Below are 26,248 nucleotides of genomic sequence, written 5' to 3'. Positions count from 1 at the left end.
ACACCATTTGTTGTAAATAGGAGCATGTCTGGTTCTTCCACTTAAAAATATGTATTTTGGTGGTGTGATGTGACCATCACTGTGCAGAAAATGCATGAGCAGAGTTTGACCCTGGATCTAGTGGAGGTGAAGATTTTCTCTGAGCTCACTTTAAATCTGACTTTAATGAGCGTACCAGTGAACATGATGTGTCACATCACATCAGTCCTTGGCCCCGTCCTTCAAAATGTGCTAAAGGTGATTTCAATTTGATTTCTCAATAACCTGCACACTCTCGTCAAGTTTTTTTTTTTAACCTCCACCAAGGAGACTATGTTTTCACCCTTGTCTGTTTGTTTGTTGGTTTGTATGTTTGCAAGCAAGTATATGACAACTGAACAGATTCCCATGAAACTTAATGGAAGGGTGAGGTGTGGGTCAGGGAAGAACCCATTGAATTTGGTGTGGATCTGGATCAGGGGGCAGATCCAGGATTTATTTTTCACTCTCTTTAGTATTGAGAGATAGGGAATTTTTCAAGCAATACGTCATTGATCTCAATGGAAAACAAACGGCACATTGAGGTAACGGCTGTCTATGAGTGTGTGCAATTTGGTATGGTTTGATGGGATTTAAGTGGACTGTTGTGCCTTGGAGGAGGTATTCACTCTACTGATCTATTTTATCCTATCTCTAAAAGAGAGCAATCTGAGATTCACCTAAAAAAAACCAGCAATCTCTGGTGGCAGTATCAGATCATTCTGTGTAATGTGGAAACCAAGTCACATACATTGGGAGAGAGGTTTGACCCAATGATGACACTTGAAAAATAAATGAATCAAAAATATTTATATATTCACATAGATTGGGATTTTTTTTTTCCGAAGAGGAGATGGAGAGGCCCACATTAGTCTAACCATGCATTTGAACGTTATTATGTGACAATTGCACCATCAACCATCATTAATCCAAGCAGATCACCGTTGTGGTGGGGGTCGATCAGCAGGGGGAGATCAGTGTAAGTGAAGTTGATGAGCTGTGTTAGGGTGTTGTCACCTGTGCTTCCCCTCAAGGATTTGGTGCGTGTGAGCTGCTGCCATTGTAGGACAGAAAAACGCACAGCTCTGCATTTTCTCCAGCAGACAGACAGGAAGAGAAGAGAAGAGAAGTGGGAGCTGTGTGTGTGTGTGTCTGTGTGCACTTTATAAAGGTCATAATAGTACTAATAGTGTTGTTATTATCGCCTGTTGTGACGGGGGCGGGTTTAAGATCGGGGCACGCGCTGATTGGCTGAGGCGACGCTCCCCCCGCCCCTTCCTCGTGTCACGATGGTTCCGTTCGGTGCGTGTGCGCATGCGCAGCGACCCCTCTCTCCTGATATTTTATTTACTCCCGAAACCCAAGATGGCTCCTGTGAATGTCTCGGTCCCATAGCAGATTGAGGATGCGAGGAGCTGCCGAAAAAACTACTTTTCCGCCACCGTCGCATCCCCTGGATTAGAGGTCGCATGGTGCGGAGGAGGCCCTGAGCCGTGAGTAGGCACCGAGCAGCCGGCGGAGCTCCGTCTTCAATCCACCAATTCGGAGTAGTTTCGCGAAGTAGCTCGTCTCCTCGCTGTCGCTGTCTGTCCGGAGCGAGGTTCAGGCAGGCGGCTCATCCAAATGGCCGAACCGAGAAAAGTGCAATTTGTCACCCTCTCGGCCTTCGCAGCCGGGGCAGCCGCGGAGTCCAGGAAGCGACGGCTGGAGGATGGGGCCGACGTCAGCTTCGGCAGAGCCGGGGAGGTCGAGGCGGCGACCGGGGCAGGAGGTGGAGGTGGCGGCGGCGCTGCCAGCAGCAACGGTCGCCTCGGCAAGACCGACGGCGACGACATGGACAAGGCAGGAGGAGCCGAGAGCCGGACGACGATGCGACTCAACCTGCCGCTGTCCGAGCCCGACGACCGCTCCTCCGTCGAGTTTAATTACGGAGAACTCATCCAGAACCTGCAGGTAGGAAGCCGCCTGTGGAAGTGGAGTCAAAGAGGCCGAGTGGAGCTGGTTTAATGGCTGAAGTGTGAGGACTTGTCATTGCTGAGTGAAGAAGAGGAGGAGGAGGAGGAGGAGGAGGTGGTTTGAAAGTGACCATTAGTCAGCGGCACTGTTGTGTTCTATTTCCACTCATGCGGAGAGTCGACTCTCGCTGTGTTTCTCCAACTTCAGCCGCTCTCTAACACACTGGAGCCTTTTAACCAAACACCGCCTCCTGCTCCTTCTCATGCCGACATCAAGCGGATCCCGTGCCGCTACCTGTGTCCTGTTCACGCTGACTTGCCCAGCAACAGCCCGGTCACAGCCATTTCTGCACTTGGGAATGCCACATGCAGCCTGGCCCTGTGGCTGCGGGTGATAGATAGATGAGAGAGCATAGCTGATGATGGAAGTACCAGGATGTAGCATGATGGCAAATGTCAGAGCTCAGGCATCAAACGCGGGCTCCTTCTGGATCCTGCGCACTTTGTTTAGGGCTGAAATGTTGTTTTATTCAAAAGGGAATTTGGATTAAAGAAAACAAAAAGAAAAGTTTGTGAACCACAGCATAATCAAACATTTCTTATTGGAATTCATAAGACGATCATTTCTGCACCATGTTTGGTATATTTTGTTTTTTCTGGATTCGGTTATTTTAGGTTTCATGGCAATACTATTACTACTACTACTAATTATAATAATAATGATATTGATTGTTTCAATTATGGACTCAGCTGTGTAAAATTAATTGATTTAACATTTTTATGCTGTGCATGTAAACTGGATGTCAGCGTTTTTACAAAGATACCACATGTGCAGGTTATTTAGGTTTCATGGCAATAATAATATATAATAATTGGTTTTCTTTGAGATGTAAACACATGCTCAGTGACACCCTGCTGAAGCTGATAGTGTTTCACTGTGGCCAGCATTGAAACTGTTTAACCCTGTTTAACATGCATTCGATCTTTAATATAACATTTTCAATATTTGTTCCAGGCAAAGAAGAAACCTCCGACAGTGACCTCAGTCCAAAATCCTAACGACCCCTTCAACGACGACGAGAAAGAGCAGCTCCAGGTGGAGGCAATGGCGAAAAAGTTTGAAAACAAATATGTGAGTTTTTATTTTATTGCAATTGTTAAACATCTGATCGTGTTAAAATTATACACTGACTAATACTGGATATATCGACATCTATCTTTAACTTTTAAAATCAAATAAATATTTATTTTCAAATAAATACAATAACAAAAAGCAAGATTGGGACATTTAACTCAGACAAATTAACACTCAATTATTAGGCTGATAGCAATATATATATATATACATAAATAAATAAATAATGTCTCTCACTGATATCGGCCTACATATTGGGCTGGCCAATATCGCTCAAGTTGTAGTTGTCTTCTTTGTACGTTTTAGGAAACACAAACCAAATCGCTGCAACAAAAGGGCCAAATGAAAAGGGCCAAACTTTAAATCAACTTATATTTGAACTGAAAACTTAGTATTTGGGTATGTTTTTTTTTTTTAGGGTAATATAGGGAAGAAGAAGAAGGACAGAATGCAAGATTTGATCGATATAGGCTTTGGCTACGACGAGACAGACCCTTTCATCGACAACTCAGAAGCTGTGAGTCTTCTTTGCTTTATGATTTTTAACTTATGTGTGTATTTTATTCCCAGGATGTCACTTTCATTTAGTCTGATATCTCTATGTAGTCTTTATAATGACATCGAACCTTGATCTCCCTTCTCCCTCATTACCGGCTGATATATTTGCAGATATGACTCTCCTCTGGTTAAATGTTCATTTCCCGGCTTGCTGTTTTCAATAGTGCATTCAGAGACACTTCTAAAGATAGACACGTGTCCCTAATTAAAACCAACCTGAAACTACAGTCTAAAATCGTCTTCATGACTCATGAAAACATACGTGCAGCCTTCGTCCACACACTGACATGTATTTGTTTATGTTTTAGTGTTTGTTGCTCAGTATTCAGTGGATATCTGTCTATAATAGCTATGATAATGCTCTCTGTATTGATTCTCTGCCATAATACGATATTTGTTATTTTGTTTTGATAGCTGTTCTCTCTGCACTCTCCCATTGGCAGCGACTGTTTGACCCTTTTTCTGTTTGGATTTGCTCCATGATGGAAAAATGTTTTCATCTGTGGCCTGAGGCTCTGTGATTCTTCTCAGTGATATTATTTATTTTGGCGCCTAAGTTGTCCATTTTCACTGACCCGCAGAAGAGCTTGGGCTGCTTTGTGAAATCATGATGAAAAACATTATCAGTTACTCAGCATGTTTTGAAATAGGGAGATGATATCCACATATCTTTTTAATGTAAGAGCCTTTCTTGTCTCTGGGTGTCCAGTGATCTTATACCACAAACTGTCTTCTGTTGTTATTTTTCTCAGTATGATGAGCTGGTGCCGGCCTCCCTGACCACAAAGCTGGGGGGATTTTACATCAACACTGGCACGCTTCAGTTCAGAGCTGCATCTGAGTCAGAGGGCGAGGAGGACAAGGTGAGACTACACCTTTTGTTTTTATTCATGTTTTTTAATGTTGACATTGTGAGAAAGGGTTCGTGAAAGCACGTATCTATAAGAAATAAGGATTACACATAGTCTGCTGCTTTATACATAGAGTTGTTTCTGTCATTTAGCTAATCCTCACTGATGTCAGTATGTTGCACATAAAAATACAATTATTTCAGGGAAAGACAATACAATTCATCTGCACCACAAACTGCAGCCTCCAAACTAACCATACAATTGAATCAACACATTGTAACCTTCATGACAGGAGGATTTCTAACACCTCAAGGTTTTCAGCAGCCAGTTATGCTGGACTCATGCGTATGCGCCGTGTTAATGACGGATAGTGGCTGTGCTCAACAACTGGTGGTGGCACGATTGTCATAGTGACAAATCAGTGTCATGCTTGGGACACACAACATATCTGGCTTTTGTGCCATGATAGCTATCAATTCAGTGCTAAAGAGATGTACACGGGGGGAATCCACACACCAGGTTAGCCAGCTGCCTCCTATTTGCATCAAAATTATTCTATTGGCCCGCAGCTGCACTTGAAAGTTAGTTTAAGCACAATTTGATTGGCGATGACTCTGTTGCTGCATGAAAACGTATGCGGTAAGCAGCACAAGCCCCGGCACACATCAGAACCACAATGCAGTTCAGTAACACATGCCGTCATCCAAATCAAAGTGAATGAGCAGTGTTTCTCTTGACGGCCAAAGTAACTTATTTTGTTACAAAAAGTAAGGTGATGCAATTATATTGAAGTGTATCTTTTTAATTCATGACATCCCATTTATATATCCTGATCTACCTGTGCCAAGTGTACAGGTACAGCTACCTGTACCTGTGCCAAGTTCAGGACATTGTAATGTATCACAGAACTTATACATTTTTTGGTTCAATGCCTAAACGCACTGTGAATCTCTGCTGAGTCCTGCTGAGACACACGATTGTCTTCTCAACAAGAGCTTGATTGTCATTGATTTTCATTTCAGTGAGATAGAGGTAGACATTATCTTTCATAGCATCAAGAGTATTTTTTTTATGGATACATTGCTACACACACATCACTGTGTGTGTTTCTAAAGCAGAATTGATTTTCAGAAATGTTTTCCATTGTGCATTGTCGTCATCTGCTTAGACTTACGGAATCTATGTGCTCTTGTTTCAGAAACCAAATGACAACAAGGAACAGGTGATTAAGAAGAGAAAAAAGAAAGAAGTTAACAATCTGGAAGAGAAGAACCTGAAAAAGAACAGAGTACCCAAACAAGGGTAAGAATCATGGCTTCTATTTTTGTGGTTGTCTTGTTCCAGTTGGTGAAAGTGGATTTGTGCATTTAAGTTTTGGGGTTTATATTAATTAAAAAGAGGAATTAATGGCTCCTGAGTGGCTGAGCAAGCTGAAACTCCTGCCATGTCGGTAAGTTCTTGTCTTAAAGTCATCACTCTCCATGCATCTGTAAAATAGACCTTCGGGAAAAAATCTCTCACTTAATCAAATGCATCATTTCCATTAAGCGAAGCGACTGAAAACGAGTCTCTTCAAAATGTAAAAAAAGCACAGACACTGTTATGTAAATAGCCAAGTTTTTCCTCCTGTTTTTGAAAAGTCAACCTTTTGGACAGGCATGGATTTGTAGGCCACTGTGAATATGTGATGACGCATTCGTCCGCTCTTTACTCCGCTAATAATCCACCACCCTGTGTGACATTATACTCCTCTGCCTTTGTGCAAACCCACTCATACATCTATCATGAGGCAGGGATGCTGACTGTGTCTTGCTCTTTTCTGCTGTGACAAGCCAGAGCCTCCTTCTAGAAAATGGTCCATTATCCACGCTCAAATAAGCCCAATACTCCAACATGCCACCATTACGAAAACAACATCCAAAAATAGCAGCAGCTATTCCTATTGTGCTGTTATGAAATGGATGTTTTATATATATATATATATATATATATATATATATATATGTGTGTGTGTGTGTGTGTGTTTGTGTGTCAGCTCTCTCTCAGCAGACTGCAGGTTAATCCCTCAGAATCCCCACGGTTCCATGCTCTTCCCGTGTTTCTGACTCGTCTTTGTCAGCGTGTGTTGATGCCTCAGTTTGCCATCTGAAAATGTGTGTTGCTGTATTCGTAGCAGGAATTTCATTTATTGTTCGTCTTGAAATGTCTTAGTTCGCTCCCTGGGATTTTGAAGGTGGGCTAGCAGATTTATGAAAAATATACAAGAGTGAAGTTGTCTGGCTCCAGTTCTCACATCTGCCCATTTACAACTGTTAACAGCAGCCAGAGAACCTGTTTACCGATCATAGGTTAGAGGTTAAGGTGGACTTCATCTTCCTGCTTAGTTTGTCGACTGCATGAATTTTAATGTATAAGTTTAAGTGTACAAGTCGATTAAATCGATTGTAACATGTTGCAGGACTCTTGTTGAGTACACCATGTTTTAATTGAGATAATAAAGCATGGTGTACTGCAGACAAGCTGTGGGACATGTTTAATACAGAGGGACCTGGACTGACGCTCATATTGCTCTGCATTCTCAAAGAACTAGTCGTAAGTGTACTTGCAGAACTATCAACTTAGTCAACATAAAATTGATAAAAAAGAAAAAATGTAACTGATCATAGCAACCGCTAGCGCAGCATTTGTGTTGACTGAAATCACTTCAGCAGAACAGATGTATTTCTTGAGGCAAAAACAAAATGATATAACTTCTCCCAAAAAAGAAAGCAGCTAACATGGGTGTAGGTGCCAGGAATAAGTCTAATAAGAATATTATTATTATTATTATTATTATTATTATTATTATTTTGGTTATGATACAAGGTGTAATGGGTTTGTATTTGAGTATTATTTGATATTTGTTGTTTATTTGTGATCATATTAATTTGGCAGGAAGTAGGTCACATAGGATATGGTTTATATGAGCGGAATGGTAAGGAATTAAGATGCAACTTCATATAGATGATCAATAATGTGGATACGATTAGAATTGTGTATAGAGGGAGATGAACATATTTGTCATGTTCCATGTAAAGATATCCTGAATTTGATCCGAACCAGGAAAAAACTGAGCTCAGGCTGAAAACAAAATGCTAATGCAGTCTGAGGTCAAAACATGTCTTAAAGGTTCAGTGTGTAGAATTTAGTGACATCTAGTGGTGAATTTGAATGTTGCAGCTGAATGCCCCCCCTTCCAAACATGAAAGAGAACCTGTGGTAGTCTTCAGTTGTCATAAAAACTCAAAACGTGTTTAGTTTGTCCAGTTTGGACTTCTGTAACAAACATGGCGGCCTCCGTAGAGAGGACCCGCTCCCGATGTAAATATAAAGTATTTAAATATAAAGGGCCAATTCTAGGGTAAAGAAAACAACAATTCAGTCAGTTTAGATGAAACACTAGTGAAAGCATCACAAGGATTATTTTATATTAATTTTATTTATATTTAATTTCTGCCAATAGATCCCTTTCACCTAAATCATACACACTGAACGTTTAACATTTTGCTAAAAAAGAGGCTTTGTTGTGTTTCACTTCATCAGGGTGACGACTCTCAACCTCCATCGACCGGAGAAAAAGAAGAGGAAGAAGCTGATGAAGGACTCGCTGTATCTGGCAGCCATGCTCCGCCGCTTCACCCGGGAGAAGGAGGAGATGAAGAAAAGAAACCCCACCATGGTTCACCCTAGTCTGGCAAGAGGCTTGGCTAACAAACCACACTCTGCCAACTCTACGAACCACCTGTTAGCCTCTAACTCTGCCCACCCGCAGGGCAATGCAGCCAGCAACGACCTCTCACTGACAGACCTCACCTCAGACCCTGCTGTGATGTCACTGCTGGGCTCAGCCAACGAGAAGGAGTTGCAGGATCTCCTAGGCGACTTGGACTTCAGCTTGTCGGACTCTGATCAGCAGCACGCAATGGTGGCGGCCAGGGAGAATGGCATTCTGGGAGTTGGTGTTCCGGGTCATAAAACAACAACAACAGGAGGAGGGGGACAAGGGCGCAGCCTAGGATCCTCCAGCGGACTTTTTTCTCCGCCCCCGCTTCCTGACGGACTGCCTGCTCCTCTTATTAAACGCATCGAGGACCTGCGGGCGGTGAGTCGACTGTAGCCTCGCTGTGGGTGGCTGCAATTACCGGCGAAGCCTTTTTATTGACGTTTAACACAAATGCCAGTCAGAGGAGAAAGTGGCATAAAATGTGTTATTGTTATTGTTCAGACCAATGAGAATAGTCTCTTTTCTAGGTATTGGCTCCAGGCATAACCCTGAGGGTTTTTATGTAACTGTAACAGGGCTGGAATTTCTACTTTTGAAGAAGTTTTCATGTTTTTGTTGCTCCTATATCTCAAAGCAACAGAGTCAAACTGTAGCTGAGAAATCTCTTCTAGTTGTTGGTAGAAATGTAAAGAGCGGCAGAGAGAGGCAATTAAAAAGAGAGATGCAAGTGAGGGATTACTGAGGTGATGAAGAGAAGAGTGAGGAGGAGAAATAAAGAATGAAATAGGTAGGTAGCATATAGGAAGGAGATTCATCACTTCACTTGACCTGTAGTTTGGTTTATTTCGTCCAATATTTCCTCTTAGATCTTGATAGATTTTGGTTTGTTTGTTACAGTGTAGCTTTTTCCATTAACTTTTTACTTGAGCTGTTGACATGCAGAGAAGAACAAAAGCACAACAACTGCAATTCCTTTATTGTTTCAGATGAATCAGAAAAAAATCCCTTCAGGCACTTGATGATGCACACATGTTACCACTGTTTTATACAGATCAGGACACTTCCTGTGATCAGAAGGTGGATTTGACAGTAGTTTAAATTTTGATTATGACTTATGATTATGAGCTAAAACCACAAATTTACTATCAAAAACAAATCCTGTGGCTTCACACCACAAGTGAACCACACAGAGTTCCCTCTAAAGCCATTTTCAGACATGAGATCTGGAAAAGGTAGTTTCTGGAATTTGCCTTTCACATATGAACAATGCAACAGAAGATTGTTCGGATCAGGCGCATTCACAACAACAGGATAATGTCCAGAACATTCAGCCAAGGGGTGTTGTCTGGGTAGAGCATACAGGAGACGGGGCATAATGTTCGGTTTTGCGGCCATCACGTGTTAAGAAATCAACATGCCCACTCCCTCGTGTGGAATTTTCCAGATATTTTCCTGCTGTATTCTCCCATGGGTTCACTCATACATTTTAACTGACTCCCACATTTGTGTCCTCACATAAGCAATTTCCCAAAAATTTCAAGAAAATGCTGAAAGCAGCTTAAAGGGCTAGTTCGCCTAAAAATGAAACTTCACACATTATCTACTCCCCACTATGCCCATGAAGGGGTGGGTGAAGTGTTTGAGTCCAAAAAACACTTTAGGAGTTTCAGCGGTAAACAGTGTTGCAGCCAAATCCAATACAATTGAAGTAAATGGTGACCACTTCTTCAAAAGTAAAAAATACAACAGAAAAACATCATAAAATGCCTCCATACTGCTCCTGTGGTTGCATCCAAGTGTCCGTAAGCCCCAACATTCAAATTTGACTTGAAACGTCGTCATTTACACCATGTTTTTAGCCTAAATGTCTGCTGTGATCCATCGGCATAGTAGTGAGTAGATAATGAGTGAATTTTCATTTTTGGGTGAACTATCCCTTTAAGTGGACTGAGACCTCCCTGTTCGTTTGGTTTCCTCATTTAATCTGAGTGATGGAGAACTTTCTCAGCAGTGCAGAGTGGACAGAGTGTATTTATGAGATGTATAGTTAAAATTAGAACTTGGTGAATAAGGTCAGGATCAGGCAGGTGGAGAAGAAGTATTTGTGTCTGTCGGTAATGTCCTCAGAGGCTCAGCTCCACAGATATATGTATATTTATATGTGCTGTATGGAACAGTGCTGTTTGCTGACTCAACCCTTTCTCCCACAGGCCTCGAGGCAGTTTGATCAGGAGGGCAGGAAGAAATTTTTCACCCTGGACATGAATAACATTCTCCTGGAGTGAGTAGGACAGCTTTTAAATCACAGTCAGCCAAATCCCAGCTCACTCTCTCCTCCTCCCTTTCAGTCTTTCTCACTCATTTTCAGCAGATTTCCCTCATCACCTCTTCTGCTGTCTCTGTGTTTCTCCCTTTGTCTGTGTTAATGACATGCTACTCATTTCCATTCCAGTCTCTTGTTCCTCCAACTTTATTTATGTTCATCCTCCTCCTCCTCACTCCTCCGTCACTGCCCTTCAGTCCTCAGTTCCTCTTTTATTCTTTATCTCCCTCACCACATCCCGTCCTTTTATTTGTCTCTCCCTGGTGTATCCCACCATGCTGACTTCTTCCTCCTCTCAGTATCGAGCTGCAGGTCCAGGAGCAGCCTCGCGAGGCGCGTTCAGACATCTACTCGCACATGGAGGCATTTGTGCCGTGCAACAAAGAAGCCCTCCTCAAACGGCTGAAGAAGCTCAGCCTCAACATCCAGGTGAGTGAGGAATCCACATCACATTGATTTAGGATGTTACTAGAAAACAAATCTTTCCTGCGGTTGTTTGTTTGATAGCTCACTAGTCACTAGAAGTCAGATTCAGACATTCACAGGTACCGTAGGTGCTGATGTCAGTCATGGCAGAAACAGTCATAGAATCACTTCTTTTTCAGGAATTTTGCCTAAAAAGTAAAAGTGTGACAATGTTGACAGGCAAGGGGAGACACTTGGGTAGTGCATGCATGAGACAGGACATGACAGACAGACAGCCCTTCTAGAAAATTTCAGGAAAATGTCTGGATTTACACCAGTGTTGTTTTTTTTATTGTCTCATTTGGTAACAAATTAATTCTCGTCTTTGTTCACAACATTTCAGCTCTTTGGGAATTTTTCATAACAAACGCATCACTCCATTTTCTGATTTGTATTTCATGTTTCTGAGCAGTTGAGTTGCTTTGTTTAGCTCCTGTGGTCAAACCCCGAATCTGATCCTCTAGTGTCTCCACATTATTTTGTTATAAAGCTTAATCGCCACCACTGAGGCAGAGAAGGTGGATACCTTCTCTGCCTCAGTGGTTAATGTGCAGGGATCTCAGTGTCGCCAGACAAGTGCGACAACGACTGGCTCTGACAAACAGGCTTCCAAATGTCTTTTGTCATGGACCATTAAAGTATTATTGACAAATTACATCAACATACTGTCACACCCTCTGTTTTCCTTTTAACTTTCTGTTTATCTCATTGTTCTTTTTCTTTTTTCACACTGTTGCTGTTTTTACCTTTTCACTTCCTCCTCACCCTGACTTCTAACTCTTCCTCCTCCTCTTGGCTCCCTCAGGATGACCGAGTACGGGCGCCACTGTTGAAGCTGAAGCTGGCGGTGTGCAGTGTGATGCCAGAGCAGATAGCGAAATACAACATGGACTGCATGGCCAAGGTTGCAAAGTGAGTAACTAATTTTTTCTTTCAGAAAACGGTTGAGTAAACAACTTTGTCTTGACTTTCATTGTCTACTGCTTCCTTCCTTTTGACCAGTTGAAAAAACACATACAAAAATTAAAGTTGGACAATTGTTCAAGTAAATGTTGAGAGAATAGTTAAAAATTGTATTCGAATTTTAGCCCACATGTTTTTTGCAAGCTTGGTGTCTTCATAGTTCTTCCTTTTAATCTGGACACCAGACCATACAAACACAAGAATGTAATTATTATTGTTAAGAATTTCCAATTAAGTTTCTTCAAACATTTGTTTTATGTATGTGTGTTTGTATGTTATTGACGGTGTGTGTGGGTCCTGCAGGCAGCAGTCAGAGGAGGGAGAGAAGAACGGCTCCGAGGAGGAGGATGAGGAGAAACCTGGGAAAAGGGTGATGGGCCCGAGGAAGAAGTTTGTCTGGGATGACAAACTCAGGTAAAGATGTAGCTGCAGTTTGTGTTTGGCGCTTGATGATTTGACACTCTATTTTGAAGTGTTCTCTCAAACCCATTCACTTTTATCTTTCCTGTCGCCCTCCACCTTTGGTGTTTGAATCACGTAAACTTACACAGGCCTTTCAGATTCCTCAAAGTTACTGGGATGGAGAAAAATAAGGTTTTGAAAGTTATGAAAATCAATTAGGGGTGAAATTAAGTAAATCTGTTAGTATTAGTTGGTGAAGTCTCAGGATAAACATCCTCAGGAAAACCTGTTATGGTTTGTATATAGAATTATTTTTGAATATTTCAACAGCATTGCTTCACTTTTTATGTATAAATCCATGACAGATTTATTTCTTCACCAAACAGGATCCTTATTGTCACTGAGGCAATTCCGGAATTTTATGTCCACATGAAAGTGGAAATATTGAATAAAGAATCAGTGGCCAATGAAAAGACAAAAACCTTGACACTCACTTACATCTACTTTTCAATCATCATCCGTTTTCTCAACAGCGTTGACATTTTAGGATTTTTTTTCACACAGTGATTCTCACACTTGACTCCCTCCATCATTATGTGCTCTGCACCTGCAGCCTAGTTTAGATTTTAATAGTCTTGAATGTGTTTCATTGGAGATGTGTTTTTTTGCAGGAACCTACTGTGCAGCCTGGTGCGAGTGAAGCTGAGCTGCTATGACATGGAGAACCAGTGCTCTCTGTCTGTGGAGGAGTACCTCAAGGCCTTCTTAGAGAATGAGGTCAAACCACTATGGCCCAAGGGTTGGATGCAGACCAGGTCTGTGTGTGTGTCTGTGTATTTACTGGCTCAGACAATCACTAGTTTCTATAGAAAATAATTTCAACCAAAGACAGGGTTATAGCATGTTGATATGACATTTAAAGCCACCGAGAATGGATGTCTTGTAGGTGGCCCCTAACTGGGCGTGGTTAATGGTTGTTTGTATGATCCTGCTATAATTAATCTGAAATATAATAGCTACAAAAAAAAAAATTTCTGGAAAGCTAAGGCCTTAGTCTTCATCATGTTTTATGCTCATCACGTCATGTAAAGTCTGGTAACAATTGGTTGTGGCACCGGGGGATTTCCCTTATCTGCCTACGGGAGATTAATGTTTGCATGATCCTGTTCAAACCATAGTTAAAATAACTAATGTAGTGTTAAGATATATTTTGTACATGTTTTTAGATTCTTTCTTTTTAATTTATAATATAATTTCAATGCTTTTCCTATTTATTAAGGTTTATTGATTTACAAAACCTTTAAGCTTAGGTTGTACTGATTTGAATGATGAGTGATGAGGTGTTAAAGAGTAAAGTCTTGCAACACTGAAAAACATTAGCTTTAGAAGTTTCATTTAGAAATTGAATTTAGAGGCTGTGACTGTTGAGCTCAATTAACAGTTTCATTTTTAAGAAAATGTACATTTACCCTAGTGGCTGATTCTTAAGTGCAGGTGTTTGGGAAGTCACTGAAATGGCAGCAAAAACAACAAAATACGTTTGCACAAGACAGTGTTAAAGTCCTGCAAGGGAAACATGAAGAAGTATAAGATATGAACTGTTCAGCACATGGATCCATCCAAGGTAGTACAGAGCTTGTACACATAAGTCATGCAGCGTAATGAGATCAGAAGGTAGAATCAATCGATAGTAAAACGCCAACAACCAATAGTTTTGATCTTATTGAGATGTTAATAGAAATAGTTTAAAAGTTATTAAAATTGTTATATCACACACAAAACATAAAACCAACCATAATACATGACTGGTCAATCTAACACTCTCACTCTGTCCTCTGTGGGCTGGAGACATGTGGCTGTTATCATGTGCAGTGTAGCTAATTCATAATGTAGGAAATACTGTGGTTGTATGGGTAAACTAGTATCTCAGCCGCAGGTGAATGCACTCACTGTCTGTTCAGTCAACAGTTAACAGTGTTCTTTGTGTTTCTTCTGCTCAGGATTTTATTTAAGGAGAGTCTGGCTGTTCACAGTCACCTCACTGGAAACCTGTGAGTATGAACTTTATCTCAAACAGCTTGTGTTTCCTCACTCACACAAACCACTGTGGGATTTTTCAGAGACTGAACTTGAATTCAAAATGTAAATGAAAAAGGCTGAATATTTATCTGCTGATGTTTTTTTCACAGTGTCAAAAGGAGAATGGTGCCTGGGCCCAAGGCCAAAGCCAAGGTAAGTGATAACTCAGACCATGCATTGTATGTTATCTAAAAAGTATCACACCATTGTATCACATTGGCTCAGTTCTGGATACAGACTAACTCTGATTAATTTCATATAATATGACGGCCTGTAGCCTACTTCAACAGCTCATGTGGCTCATTTTGTATAATGCACATTTCCACTACTTTCATCAGTAATTCAGCAGAGTCATGTTATACACACCATTCTGCTGCTCCAAGTTTTAATTCCAATGATTCCACCTGCTGTTCTTTGAATTTATATTATGCTACTGGCAACAAAATTCATCACTTTGGGATGTTTTTTTGTACATTAAAAGCCAAACTATAAAATGAAGGCTATAACATTTTAAACAAGGCAACAGATAAACCTTGTTGATGCTGTTTTGAGTTTCGTTAACTGATGAACAAAAGAAATTAGAAACAAAAAGTTTTTTCTGATGTAACTGAGGTAAACTTGAGAATAAACTGGTCGTTTTCTTTGTTACTGATGCTCAACAAACCGCTTCTGTTCTTCAGGAGGGTCTCTGGATCCACAAACCACCTTTCACCATGATGTCCACACCGTCTCTGTCCACCTCCACATCTGCTTTGAACTCCAACCGCCAGCCCCTCTCCTCCTCGCCCTCGGAGCCCATCTGTCTGTCGGACTCCCTGGATGAGGATCTGACCGCTCCCTCTCTGGACTCCATCTCCCACGCTCTGGCCCTCCTCAGCAATGCGTCCAAGGGCCTTGGGCCCTCAGACAGCCCCTTGTCGCCCCCACCCCTGCAAATCCCCACCACCTCTCCTCCTCCCGTCACCCCTCACTACCCTGCAGCGTCTCAGCTCTCTGCCTCGGTCACATCCACGACTCAGCATCATTCCCTGTCTAAGGTGGAAGCCGCTCCACTGGCAGCTGGGTCTGCTGGGAATTTGCCAATAACAATAACAATGCTACCAAGCTCCTCTTCTACCTCCTCTTCCTCGTCTTCAGCTGTTTCCTCCATGGCTCGGTTGCAGGCTACAGGCCTGTCATTGGCCCCCAGGACTACAGATGCAGCCTATGGTATGATCAAAGGATCCGCCATCGTGAGTCAAACCCAGAATCAGAGACACGTTACCTTGGTATCACCCAGTCACAGAACAAGCTCAATGATTGGTGGGAGTAGCAAAATGCACCTACACCCCTCCCCATCACCTCAGAGGCAACGGCCTCCGCCCACAGCTTCCCCTCTGCTGCCCCCCCATCAGAAGGGCTTCGTTAGCCCTGCGGGGATACTGGGAACTATGGGAACTCTTCAAGGACTGGCTAAGAGCAGTGCCAAAGCCGGTAGCATCAGCAGCAACGGCAGCGCCGTGAGCAGCAGCATCACACCTTCTTCCTCCCCCTCATCCCAGTCCCGCTCCAACTCTACCTCCCACCCCAGTCTGCAGTCCTTCTGCCCCACCTCCTCAGTGGTGTCCTCGCCATCCCCCATCTCCCATACCTCACACTCCTCTCAAGCTAAATCTCACACACACCACCACCACCAGTCCAACTTCATCACGCCCATGCAGGCCACCCTCACAAAGTCCTCCCACAGCAGCAACTCCTCTTCCATCATCAAGCTCACCCCTCGGCCTCCTGCACCCACTCCACCTCCCTCCTCCTCCCCTTCCCCTTCATCCTCGCCCTCGCTCCCTCTTTCCCATCAGATAATCCCCAGTCAACAGCAACACCACCAGTACTCCCCCAAAACCTTCAGGCTGCCCTTCAGCGTGTTGGGCAGTGGGCAGATGAAGCAGACACAGGGCAGTTGTAGCTTTGTTGGAGGTCAGAAACCTCAGTCCTCCACGAGCAACAGTAGCATCATCAACTTCAACAACAAGGGAGTGGTGTCAGTTGTCTGCAGTCACCCGGCCAAAACACCACCGTCTTCTTCACCTTCAGTCTCAGCCAATCATGGGCCGAGGCAGAGGGTGGCAGGTGGGGTCAACTCCGGCTCGAAGGCGGGAAACGGCTGGATGGCTTCAGGAACTTTGGCCTCATCCTCCACAACGTCACACCTCTCACAGGTTAGTGTTCATTCTAATGAGAAGAATATGAACCAAAGTACAAGAGAACATAATCTGACCGCATGTGGTTTCTGCAGGTAACAACAGCAGGCACCTCCCTCCTCTGCAGCCCCTCCACTCTGCCCATGGGCTTTGGCATGTTGGGAGGCCTGGTGCCTGTCTCACTACCCTTCCAGTTCCCCCCCTTGCTCAATTTCAGCCCTCCTGGAGCCCCAGGGGCTGCTGGCATGGGCTCGGCCCCCAGCTCCAACTCAGGATACCCCCTATCACAGAGCGACCTAATTGGTGAGCAGACACACAAGTCACATGTAGTGATTTTTCTTGGAGTCCCGTAGTAAAAAAGGCTAGAGAGGAGCATTGGTGAATGGACATTTTACAAGACGCATGTAATATTGGTAAAAAATCTGGTTTTATCAAAGATTAGCTTAGTGAGGTTCTATATCAGTGTATTTTCAGACAGGAGTTAATACTAGATTAGTTTGAGTATTTTCAGCAGCACATTATTAAACATTTTGGTCCACTAGTGAGTTTTTACAGAAACAGAACAGAAAATAAACGACAGTGACAATGATCATTTTCATGAGGGAACATGTCGGTGTAAACATACTCAGTGAGTTTTTACCTGTTTCTGTACAACAATGGAGTTCGATTTCACAGAGGAATAAACTACAGTTTAATAGATTATATTTGGTAATAGAATTGTTTCTGGGCTGTATCCTGCTGTGACTTGTTTCTTTTGGCCTTTTACAGTTTAAAAAAAAACTCACAATTTTTTCTTCACATTTCTGTGAAGATTTATGAGAATATACTGAGTATGAAGCAGGATGGTTTTAATCATAGCCAGTATATTAAGATGGACGACATGACTGCTCCCCAAGAAGCACCACTGTCTCTCACCTTTGTTCCCTCCATCTTTTGTGTCTGTCTCCGTCATCTCAACCTTTTGTACTTGTGCTCCTTGCTGCCACTTCACTTTGATCCCCTCCTCTCTCTTTTGTTGCTTCCATTTTAACATGTCCCCCCCCCGTATTGTTGTTGTTCTCACCTCATCTGTCCATCCTTCCCTCCATCTCTCCTCAGATCTGTATAAAAGTCTCCAGTCAGGGTCGCAGGCTGCCTTACCTCCTCACTTGCAGCTTGCTTTCTCAGGTAATTTGCATTTCTCCTCCTCGCCCTGACCTCCATCTGTCTGTGTCAGGTCGACTTGTTGTCCCCTGCTCAGCTGCTGTGTTGTTTGTGTGTCTTTGTTCTTGCTTCAGTGTTGCTGGTGTTGCCATGCCTCTGGCTTGTCCTCTGTAGCTCTGGCTACAGTTGGTAAATCACTCAAACAACCACAAAGATATAACAAATAAAAATAGATGCAAAATGCCAACAAAGACACTGAAAAATACCAAACAAATGGCCAGAAGTAGCACAAAGAGATGCAAAATAAATAGAAATAAATGACCACAGATGTAAATGAACGTTAAACAACACACCCACAGACTCATAACAACCACTAAGAGCCTTTTACTTGTCTGTGCCTCAGGGACAGTTTCCCCTTTACCCGTTCACATACTGAAGGGTTTCAAATTGATAACAATAAAAAATATTGATCAATACATTTTCTTTCATAATGAACACATATCATAAATTAACGTTTTAGCTATTGATGACTTTAATTAGTTTTTATTAAGAGCACTTATAAGAATATGTTGTGAATGGGAAGCTTTAAAGATAAAATAAACTTGTCATCGCCCTCTGGAGGACAAACTGTAACAGAGACATTATTTCTAATTGCCTTAAATTACCTCTTAACATTGTACACTGCATACAGTATAGTGTATACTAGTATAAAGTATTTACTTATATACTGGTATAATATGTGATATGTTGACAATGGGATTTGTCAAGTCTGACTAAAATGATTAATCAGTTATTATATTTGTAATTTTGTTGAGTGGTATGAGGAGGAGCACTGTGTGAACTTGCCCAGTAGCAGAATCAGTTGATGCTTCAGGCTGTTGGATCTCTTACAGAGTTATTAATATGAAATCTGCGTCTTTCTTCACGCAGATGCGAACCAAAGCCAGGGAGGAGATGTGAAGAGGAAATCCCACTGACCAATAGCAGCACAGTAGACAGACACCAGTGGGGTGACATCACCACCTCCTGGACACTTCCACCAATAGAAATCTTCACTTTGAGTGACATGATGATGTGGTATGAGGGGGGCGGAGCTCCACTGTCTCTTTTAAAAACGGACCTATAGGAGAATCAGTTTATCCTCGCTACAAGTGGCAATGATGAATTAATGTAACTGTATTTTCTAATGAACCGGGTATGAGAACAAGACGGAGTGAATGACGAGAACACTTACCTTTGTTCGGCTTATTTTTGTTTAATTTCTTTTGTCGACATGTTTACATATGACAGACCTTGATCACTGTGGAATGAGCGTGAGCGAGGTGGTGGCAGTACAGACAAGAGTAGTAGTACGCTACGTAATATAATTTGTATTTAAGCTTATGCGGAGTAACAGGACTCTTGTTCTTGCAGTACAAAAAAAAAAAAGAAAAACAGACTGAGTAATGAATTTTTATTTTTCTGTCTTTTGTCTCAGATGTGGGACTTTGTCGTGTCTGTAGAAATTTTGTTGGTCACCTCTGCTCCTACAAATGACTGTTAAGTAGTAGCTTAAATTAATATTGATAAATTATTTGTAATTTACACAGGGACAACATGTTATAGTGTGTGTGTGTGTGTGTGTGCGCTATAGAGAGAGCTAGCGAGCGAGCATTGAAGTTGATTTGAATGTGTGTGTATGTACATAAAAATACACAATATACTGTTAATTTCTTTCCAGATAATTCTGTATGAAAGGGCAAGGACGTGTAAACCCCCCTTTTCACAATAACGAGCGAGTGTATCTGATGCCCCTCTCTCGCTCAGTGTGTTTTTGGTGCTGTTTAATCACACTGGACCTTTTCTGGAAAAAAGACTTGAATTGAAAAATTTTCGGGCTCCTCTTCTGGAGAGATGAGCTCCCTGTGAGAGAGGGGGAAACGTCAAGATTGTAGCCTACTTGAATTGTTTAATTTTTTTCTTCTCTTTTTTTTTGTGATTTAAGATTTTTCATTTACTTTCTCTGCTTATTGACTCAAACCAACTAAATATAACACAACGCCTTAGTTTGTATTGATAAAGTATGAAAAAGATCTATGCAGGACTGTAAAACGCTCAATGCAAAAGTGCAAGTTGTCGCTTGGCTTTCAACCTCTACTCAACTTGTCAGCACGTTTTTTTTTTTTTTGTTGTTGAAGTTGTGAATGTGTGTAGATGATCTTGTTGTGACACTTGAGACTCCTTCATTTCTCACGTGTGTTCAGACGGACTGGGAAGTGAATTTTAGAAGCGGACTGTTTGCACGCAAGATCGCGGGAAAGATGCGATTAAGTACAAGGTGCAATTCGGCTTTGTCTGTGTGAATTAAATGTTTCTGCTTTATGCCACATTGACATGATAATGCTGCTTTAACGCAATGGCAGCAGTGTTCACGCATTATTCCAATATTGCCATGTCTGCGACTTCATGAGCTCACAATTCAAGATGCTGTTTCATGTAGGGCAGGACAAGGCCTACGATTATATCAATATGTGACGATAAATGTCACATCAAACAAATCTGAGGTCGATATGTTATATCTCCTCACTGCTTACACAATGCATAAGCATTCTTTTGATATATTGAATCTATTGTTTTACGCAGTGTTAAAATACTGTGCATTGACAGTAACTATGTTACTGTATCATTAAATGTGGTTGAGTAAAAATGGCGATGTTAAGCGGCCATATTTGTTTGTTTTCAGGCTCTTGCATATCGGAGCAGACTCGGATGTATCAGAGCTTTCAAGGAGAAAATTTGTTTCACATTTGTAATTACATCTGCGAGTAATTAATGTTTTTTACAAGTTGTCACTTGTAAACTCTACCTGATGTCTGCGGCATTAGCCAGACTGCTTAGCATCTTTTTTTAAAAAATTTTATATCTGGTTACACTTAATAATGAACTGCTTAAAATGACGCAAGTAGCTAACTTAAGGTTCAGGGAAATTTGAGGCTTAAAACTGGAGTAATGCGTGAACATGTTTTTCATGAGCAAAGCCTTTTCGTTGGGCTTTATAAAAATACTTTAACATTCAGAAACAATAACTAAAAGAGATAACTGCTAACAGGAACCAGAGTTTGGCAGCTGATTCAAACGCAGATCAGCAGAAATGGCCTCTGCGTATGTTGGTGACTAGCTTACAGCGAACGTCATGGCGGCTGCAAAAACATGCTAACATTCAAACTCCAAGCAACAATTCCCCTCGCTGTCGGTCTGAACACCGTGATGGAGAAACCTTCCTTCTGTTAAATACCTCCGTTAACAAAACCGTTCTTCCTGAGTCTCTCCTACTTCTTCCTCACCTCCCCCATGTGTGTTGGACCGACCCGCAGCGCCGAGAACGACGCCAAAGATTGCTACTGTTGTCTTTTTTTAGATGGGGTGTTGCTGGTCAGCATGTGTGAGAGTATGTATGTGAGTGTGTGTGTGTGTGAGAGAGTATGTATGTATGTGAGTGTGTGTGTGTGTGTGTGTGTGTGTGTGTGTATGTGATTTGACTTTACTCCCCATAACCGTAAACCCATGAGTGTCCTAGTGAAGTCGTGACCGGAGCAGTGGGTGACGTCTTCTAAATTGTGCTTTCTTTGGGGGTGGGGGAGGATAAAAATGACATTTCGTGGTTAACTGGTTATTATAATTTAATTTGGTCTTTTGTAGATTATTTTTGTGTGTCAATTATGAAATTAAACAAAACAGGTGGTTTTCACGACGACTGTTATTGACTTGTTTCTTTTCAAAGCTTTTAGAGCTGCACCTGCTATTTTTACATGCTTTTCATTGGCTGGACTGGATGAGGTGGGTGGGGCTAGGTGAACTGGAAACACCTTTTAGAGGGCGCCAGAGGAAAAGGATTTGAGTGTTGATGGGGGTTTTTTTTTTCTGTCATTTCAGTTTAATGTTTTCTAGTTTCATGATTTCTCATACTGAAGAAAAGGCTTCTAGAACATTAACACTGAACAAAATGACAGAATTAATCCCACCTTGCTGCAGAGGGCGCTGTTGCTTGGTAAAAGTTACATGGTGTTGCTTTAAATATCAGAAATAATTTCCTTTTATTTTTTTAGTTATGTGATCATATTGTTTATATTTCACTTTATTAAAAGTCTCTTTTGTCTGTTTCTATAACAGAAATTCACTAGCATAGATTCTGCTTCCTGGCACAGGCGTCAGTATTCAGCTCCAAAAACAAACGACAACAGCATCGCAGCTACAATGAATGTTTTATTTTCCTTTTACAAAAACAAAACAGAACAAAATTACCATCTAGAAATACAGATAAACAAGAAATAATAAGATGGGGAGTATTTGCAATCCAATGCTGGTTGTCAACAGCCAGCTGGATAATAAAAATGAAAGTGAGTTAACTACTTGTGGATGTTAAAGCTTCCAACCAAATGAAATCCTGTGTAGTGCACCGCTTCCCAAAAGAGTGGTTACAGGAAAATAAATGTTTTTGTTCAAAAAGAAGTTTGGGACGTGCAGCTGCCGAGGGCTTGGCTTCTCCTGTAGTTAATCACAGCACTGTAATACTAGTTATAACAAGGAAGTTCTTATGAACATAACACAGCGGATATGATAGGAAGCACGGCAACGATACAAAAAAAAAAAAATTAAGTGTTGAATATATTTTGGACGTACCGATTTCATCTCAAAGTTTTGTTTCACATCTGTAGTAAAATATTTTGCCCCTTTATGTTCCTAATTAGTGTCTAAGGCACTTTTAAAGAAACATAGTTAATTGTTAACATTTGAGTGAAGGGCAAAGGGTCGACCGGCCCAATCGGCGTATTCAGAAAAAAAATGAAACCAGGAAATAAAACAGTTGAATGGTGGATGGATACGGGTACGAATCCCCTTCCACACAAACCCTGTAGTGGTTCAACTGATTCCCTTTGCAGCTGTATTTCAACAAGAGCCTGCTTCACCTCAGTAGCGATGCAAGTGAAAGAGAACTTGGGCTCAAGTTGCGAGGAAAGAATAAGAGAAACTTCCTGTCACCACCTGTCTGTCAGTAGTCTGAAGTCAGGCTTCAACTCGCACAATCATAGCACAGACAAGTCCCATTGTGTTCATCTTTACGTTTTATTATAACAAACGTGTCACAGAGCTGCAAATTAAAGGTTAACATCCAAGGGCACAAACAGCTCACCTGGTGGAGGAGGAAACCATGTATGGAGGCTTGAGTCCTCCGCAGGTTCGGCTCTGGCCCGTCCTCTCTCTCTCTTTCTCTCTCTCACCATTTCAACTCTGTCCGTTCAATAAAGGCTTAATGCCCCCAAAATATCTGAAAAAGTAAATAAATCCAGGTCAATTTGAAAAACCCAAAAGGTTATTGAATTCAACCATCTGGATGAAAATGTATTCTGCACGGTAAAGAAGTCAGCATGGTAGTGCTGAAAACAGAACTCCTGTAACAGTGTCGTGTACAATCCAAAAATGGTTTTTGATAAGAATGATGGTACAAACAAATAGTGAATGGTCGCGTTGAACCTGGATATTTAAAAGCACAGCTAACAAAAATACGGTCTTTTACTCGGTGGCGAGAGCTAAAAGATACAAAAGAATGCAAGACAGGTGCCAACCTGGTTGATCATCTGTAGGGGGCGACAGGCGAGATACACAAAATAAAATATCATCAGAGGATGGTAAAAAGATTATGGATGTTTTAACATGTCCTTGTCCCGGTGCTGTGTGTGTGTGTGTGTGTGTGTGTGTGTGTGTGTGTGTGTGTGTGTGTGTGTGTGTGTGTGTGTGTGTGTGTGTGTGTGTGTGTGTGTGTGTGTGTGTGTGTGTGTGTGTGTGTGTGTGTGTGTGTGTGTGTGTGTGTGTGTGAGACACACAAAGAGAGAGAGAGGAAGTGTTCACAGCTCTACACTGAAGCAACAGCCCACAACACTAAGATCTTTATGTTGTGTACAATTTTTATCATTTATGAAACGGGACAAATATAGTATATATGTAGTGCATATGCACTACATATATACTATAATATATATTATAGTATATTATATATACTAGAGTGTATTAGCCTATATACATTGCCCCCTTGATGCTTTCATCAAATAAAACTATTTTTCGAATATCCTGTAACATCACTCTACCTTGTCAGTTGTTATGGTTCTTTAGCTTCTGAGGTTGTCAGTTAATTTTCCGTCAGCTTGTCAACTAATGCACATGTGTACCTCAGTGTATGGAGAGGCTCAAACTGAGATTTGTATTTATGATAGTGATAAAAACATGAATTACACCTTACCCCCGAGTGCACCCAAGAGCAATTCTTACATTGTGTTGCTTTACCATAAAATAAATTACCATAAAATATATACATACTTTGTTTGATTGAATTAGAAAATAGTCACAACTTCGGGAAAAGGTTAAAAACCAGTTTCCATGAAATATTGAAAGTAAAAAAAAAAAAAATCTTTGAGTGCTTTTAGACATCTTGTCAATGCTGGCTCATGTTCTAAATGTTATCATGCAACAGATGGAGTATTTTTATCCAGATGGTTAAATGAGAAAAAAAACACTTCAGAACAGATGTTAAGTGCTAAACAACCTTTTAAGTTTTAAAAGATTGCCGGGGATTTATTGACTGACTCAGCTCTGTGACGTGATTGTAATAATACAAACTGGGACACAAACACTGAAATGTAGTGAGAAGATCATTATTATTAATCAGTCTCAATTTCTAATCAAAGTACACATGTAAATCTAAGCTGTAACCATTTAGTGTCACTGAGTGAGCACTTTAGTGTTTCCAGTAAGAGCTTTTTTTCCCTGTTGGTTTCCAGTTAAAAATTCAAACATCTTCATGTGCAGTTCTGTGCATTTTCCAACATATCCAGTCGGTCCAAACTGGATTATGAGATACTCGATAACCAGTGTGGTCAACAGTGCAGAGCAGTTAACCTTATGAGCTGTGAGATTCTTACTTAAAACCTCAGTGAGACATTCCTTCGTTAATCGTTGAGATGAAGTAACAGAGAAAATAAAACACCTTTTTGTCACAGTAATACATTTTCAATTTAGTCCACTTTGTTCTATTGCAAGCCCCGGGATGTTAGTCGTTCCTGTAGTGTTGCAGTCCGTACATCAGAGGGTGAAGTTGTGATGCTAAGAAGATACATGGCTGACAGATGAACCAGGACTAGCAGCTTGCTGAATGAGAGCAGAGTAAGGCAGAAATGTCCGTTTGCCCCTGTGACACTCCAGGCCTGGAGGTTTTACTTTGGGGGAGGGCGGTGGTTTTTCCCTGCAGTGTTAACTGATACAAAAAGGGCAGAGTCGCACTGCCGGGGCACTCTGCCGAGGATCACTTGGTGGGGGGGAGGAGTGGGCCAAGGGTCACAGGTGAATGAGGTGAACTGGAGGTGGGGAGTGACAAGGGAAAAGCGAGGAATGAGTGTAGCTGGAATCACTCTGCGTTGGGGGTTGGAGTCTCGTTGAAGTCGCTGGCGCGACTGTCGGCGTCGTCGTCTGACATGTCGACAGAGGCACCGTCCAGGTTGAGGTTGCGGCGGCCTGAGCGGCTGGAGGAGAAGCTGCTGACTGGACCTCCACGCCTGGGCAAGACAAATCAATTGAAAATCTTAAACCTCTGCTGCATAAAGGAAGAGGAACATCTCAAACTACATGCCAGTAAGCTATGGACTATCAATGGAGCTGTTACACATGTTTGAACATTGGACAGAGCCAGAAAACCTGTTTCCTTATCTGTAATCTGTTAGCTAAGCTAATCGACTGCTAGCTCCAGCTCCAAGTACAAACTGGAATCAATCAAATAAAGATACATATGTCTCTAAAGAAGTTCGACACATTAAAAGTAGATACACACGCAGACAGAATTGCATATTACACACTCAGTTTTAAAGTTGCCTGTTATTATTATAAATGCATCTTGCTTCAGAGCTAGCAGAGTCCTCCTCGTACCTGAGGCGGTTCTTGAGGGAGTTGACCTCCCGGGTGAGACCCTCACTGGCCTCGGTGGCGTCATCCAGCTCCCTCTGCAGCTTCCTGCGGGAGGCGTTGGCCCTGGTGGCTTCCTCCTCTGCCTCCTCCAACTGACGCTTAAGCTGCTTCATACGAGAGTTGGCTTTCTCCATCTGACAGGAAGGTGAACGTGGTGAGAGGTCGTGCTTTTTGGATAGTTACTCTGTCAACTGACAGAATAACAAAAAGTAAAAGCGAATCTTTCTATGCAAATCAATCTGCTCATCATGAGTTAATACCTGCTCTTTGTACTGATCGGCATGACGACGCTCGTCCTCCACCTGCATCATCACCTCCTTCAGTTTCTTCTCCGTGCGACGGACGATTTTGTTGGCTGCTGCTCTCTCCCTGGAATTTCAAATCAGACTTTAAATAACTTGCATAACATGCTAAATCTTCCTCC

The 26,248-nt window shown here is 41.8% G+C and overlaps 2 protein-coding genes across 5 annotated transcripts in view; one reads left to right on the top strand and one right to left on the bottom strand.

Moving 5' to 3' along the window:
- The first annotated feature begins 1,339 nt into the window (after window positions 1-1,339).
- Window positions 1,340-21,568, top strand: LOC118100191 (ubinuclein-2). Of its 3 annotated transcripts, XM_035144997.2 has the most exons (17): window positions 1,340-1,971; window positions 2,989-3,105; window positions 3,527-3,625; window positions 4,419-4,529; window positions 5,716-5,819; window positions 8,100-8,658; window positions 10,491-10,561; window positions 10,903-11,032; window positions 11,874-11,980; window positions 12,335-12,445; window positions 13,105-13,248; window positions 14,434-14,484; window positions 14,623-14,665; window positions 15,193-16,710; window positions 16,788-16,995; window positions 17,791-17,859; window positions 18,766-21,568. In XM_035144997.2, exons 1-17 carry the CDS (start codon window positions 1,642-1,644, stop codon window positions 18,810-18,812), a joined length of 3,819 nt encoding a protein of 1,272 aa, XP_035000888.1. In that variant the 5' UTR covers window positions 1,340-1,641; the 3' UTR covers window positions 18,813-21,568. The 3 variants fall into 3 exon arrangements, with proteins under 3 accessions (XP_035000888.1, XP_035000908.1, XP_035000898.1); XM_035145017.2 differs by lacking the exon at window positions 3,527-3,625; XM_035145007.2 differs by lacking the exon at window positions 17,791-17,859.
- Window positions 21,569-24,396: 2,828 nt separating this feature from the next.
- The window catches only part of LOC118100175 (myosin-10), a 56,039-nt gene continuing 54,187 nt past the window's right edge, over window positions 24,397-26,248 (bottom strand). For both annotated transcript variants that reach the window (XM_035144959.2, XM_035144979.2), the window contains 3 exons: window positions 26,085-26,193; window positions 25,786-25,958; window positions 24,397-25,418 (listed from right to left, as the gene is read on the bottom strand). In XM_035144959.2, the coding sequence (XP_035000850.1) occupies window positions 25,271-25,418; window positions 25,786-25,958; window positions 26,085-26,193 (430 nt within the window). In that variant the 3' untranslated portion in view covers window positions 24,397-25,270. The remainder of the gene's footprint in view (window positions 25,419-25,785; window positions 25,959-26,084; window positions 26,194-26,248) is intronic.

The sequence above is a fragment of the Hippoglossus stenolepis genome, chromosome 2, assembly GCF_022539355.2.
Source record: "Hippoglossus stenolepis isolate QCI-W04-F060 chromosome 2, HSTE1.2, whole genome shotgun sequence".
Taxonomy (NCBI): domain Eukaryota; kingdom Metazoa; phylum Chordata; class Actinopteri; order Pleuronectiformes; family Pleuronectidae; genus Hippoglossus; species Hippoglossus stenolepis.
The sequence above is the reverse complement of the archived record's forward strand: the minus strand, read 5'-3'. Positions and strand labels throughout refer to the sequence as shown.

Bases quoted from the DNA above. Each gene is read 5' to 3' on its own strand.
- LOC118100191 (XM_035144997.2), top strand. From the start codon at position 1,642: ATGGCCGAACCGAGAAAAGTGCAATTTGTCACCCTCTCGGCCTTCGCA. The intron at 1,972-2,988 runs GTAGGAAGCCGC...TATTTGTTCCAG, and splicing joins AACTCATCCAGAACCTGCAG to GCAAAGAAGAAACCTCCGAC. The intron at 4,530-5,715 runs GTGAGACTACAC...CTCTTGTTTCAG, and splicing joins CAGAGGGCGAGGAGGACAAG to AAACCAAATGACAACAAGGA.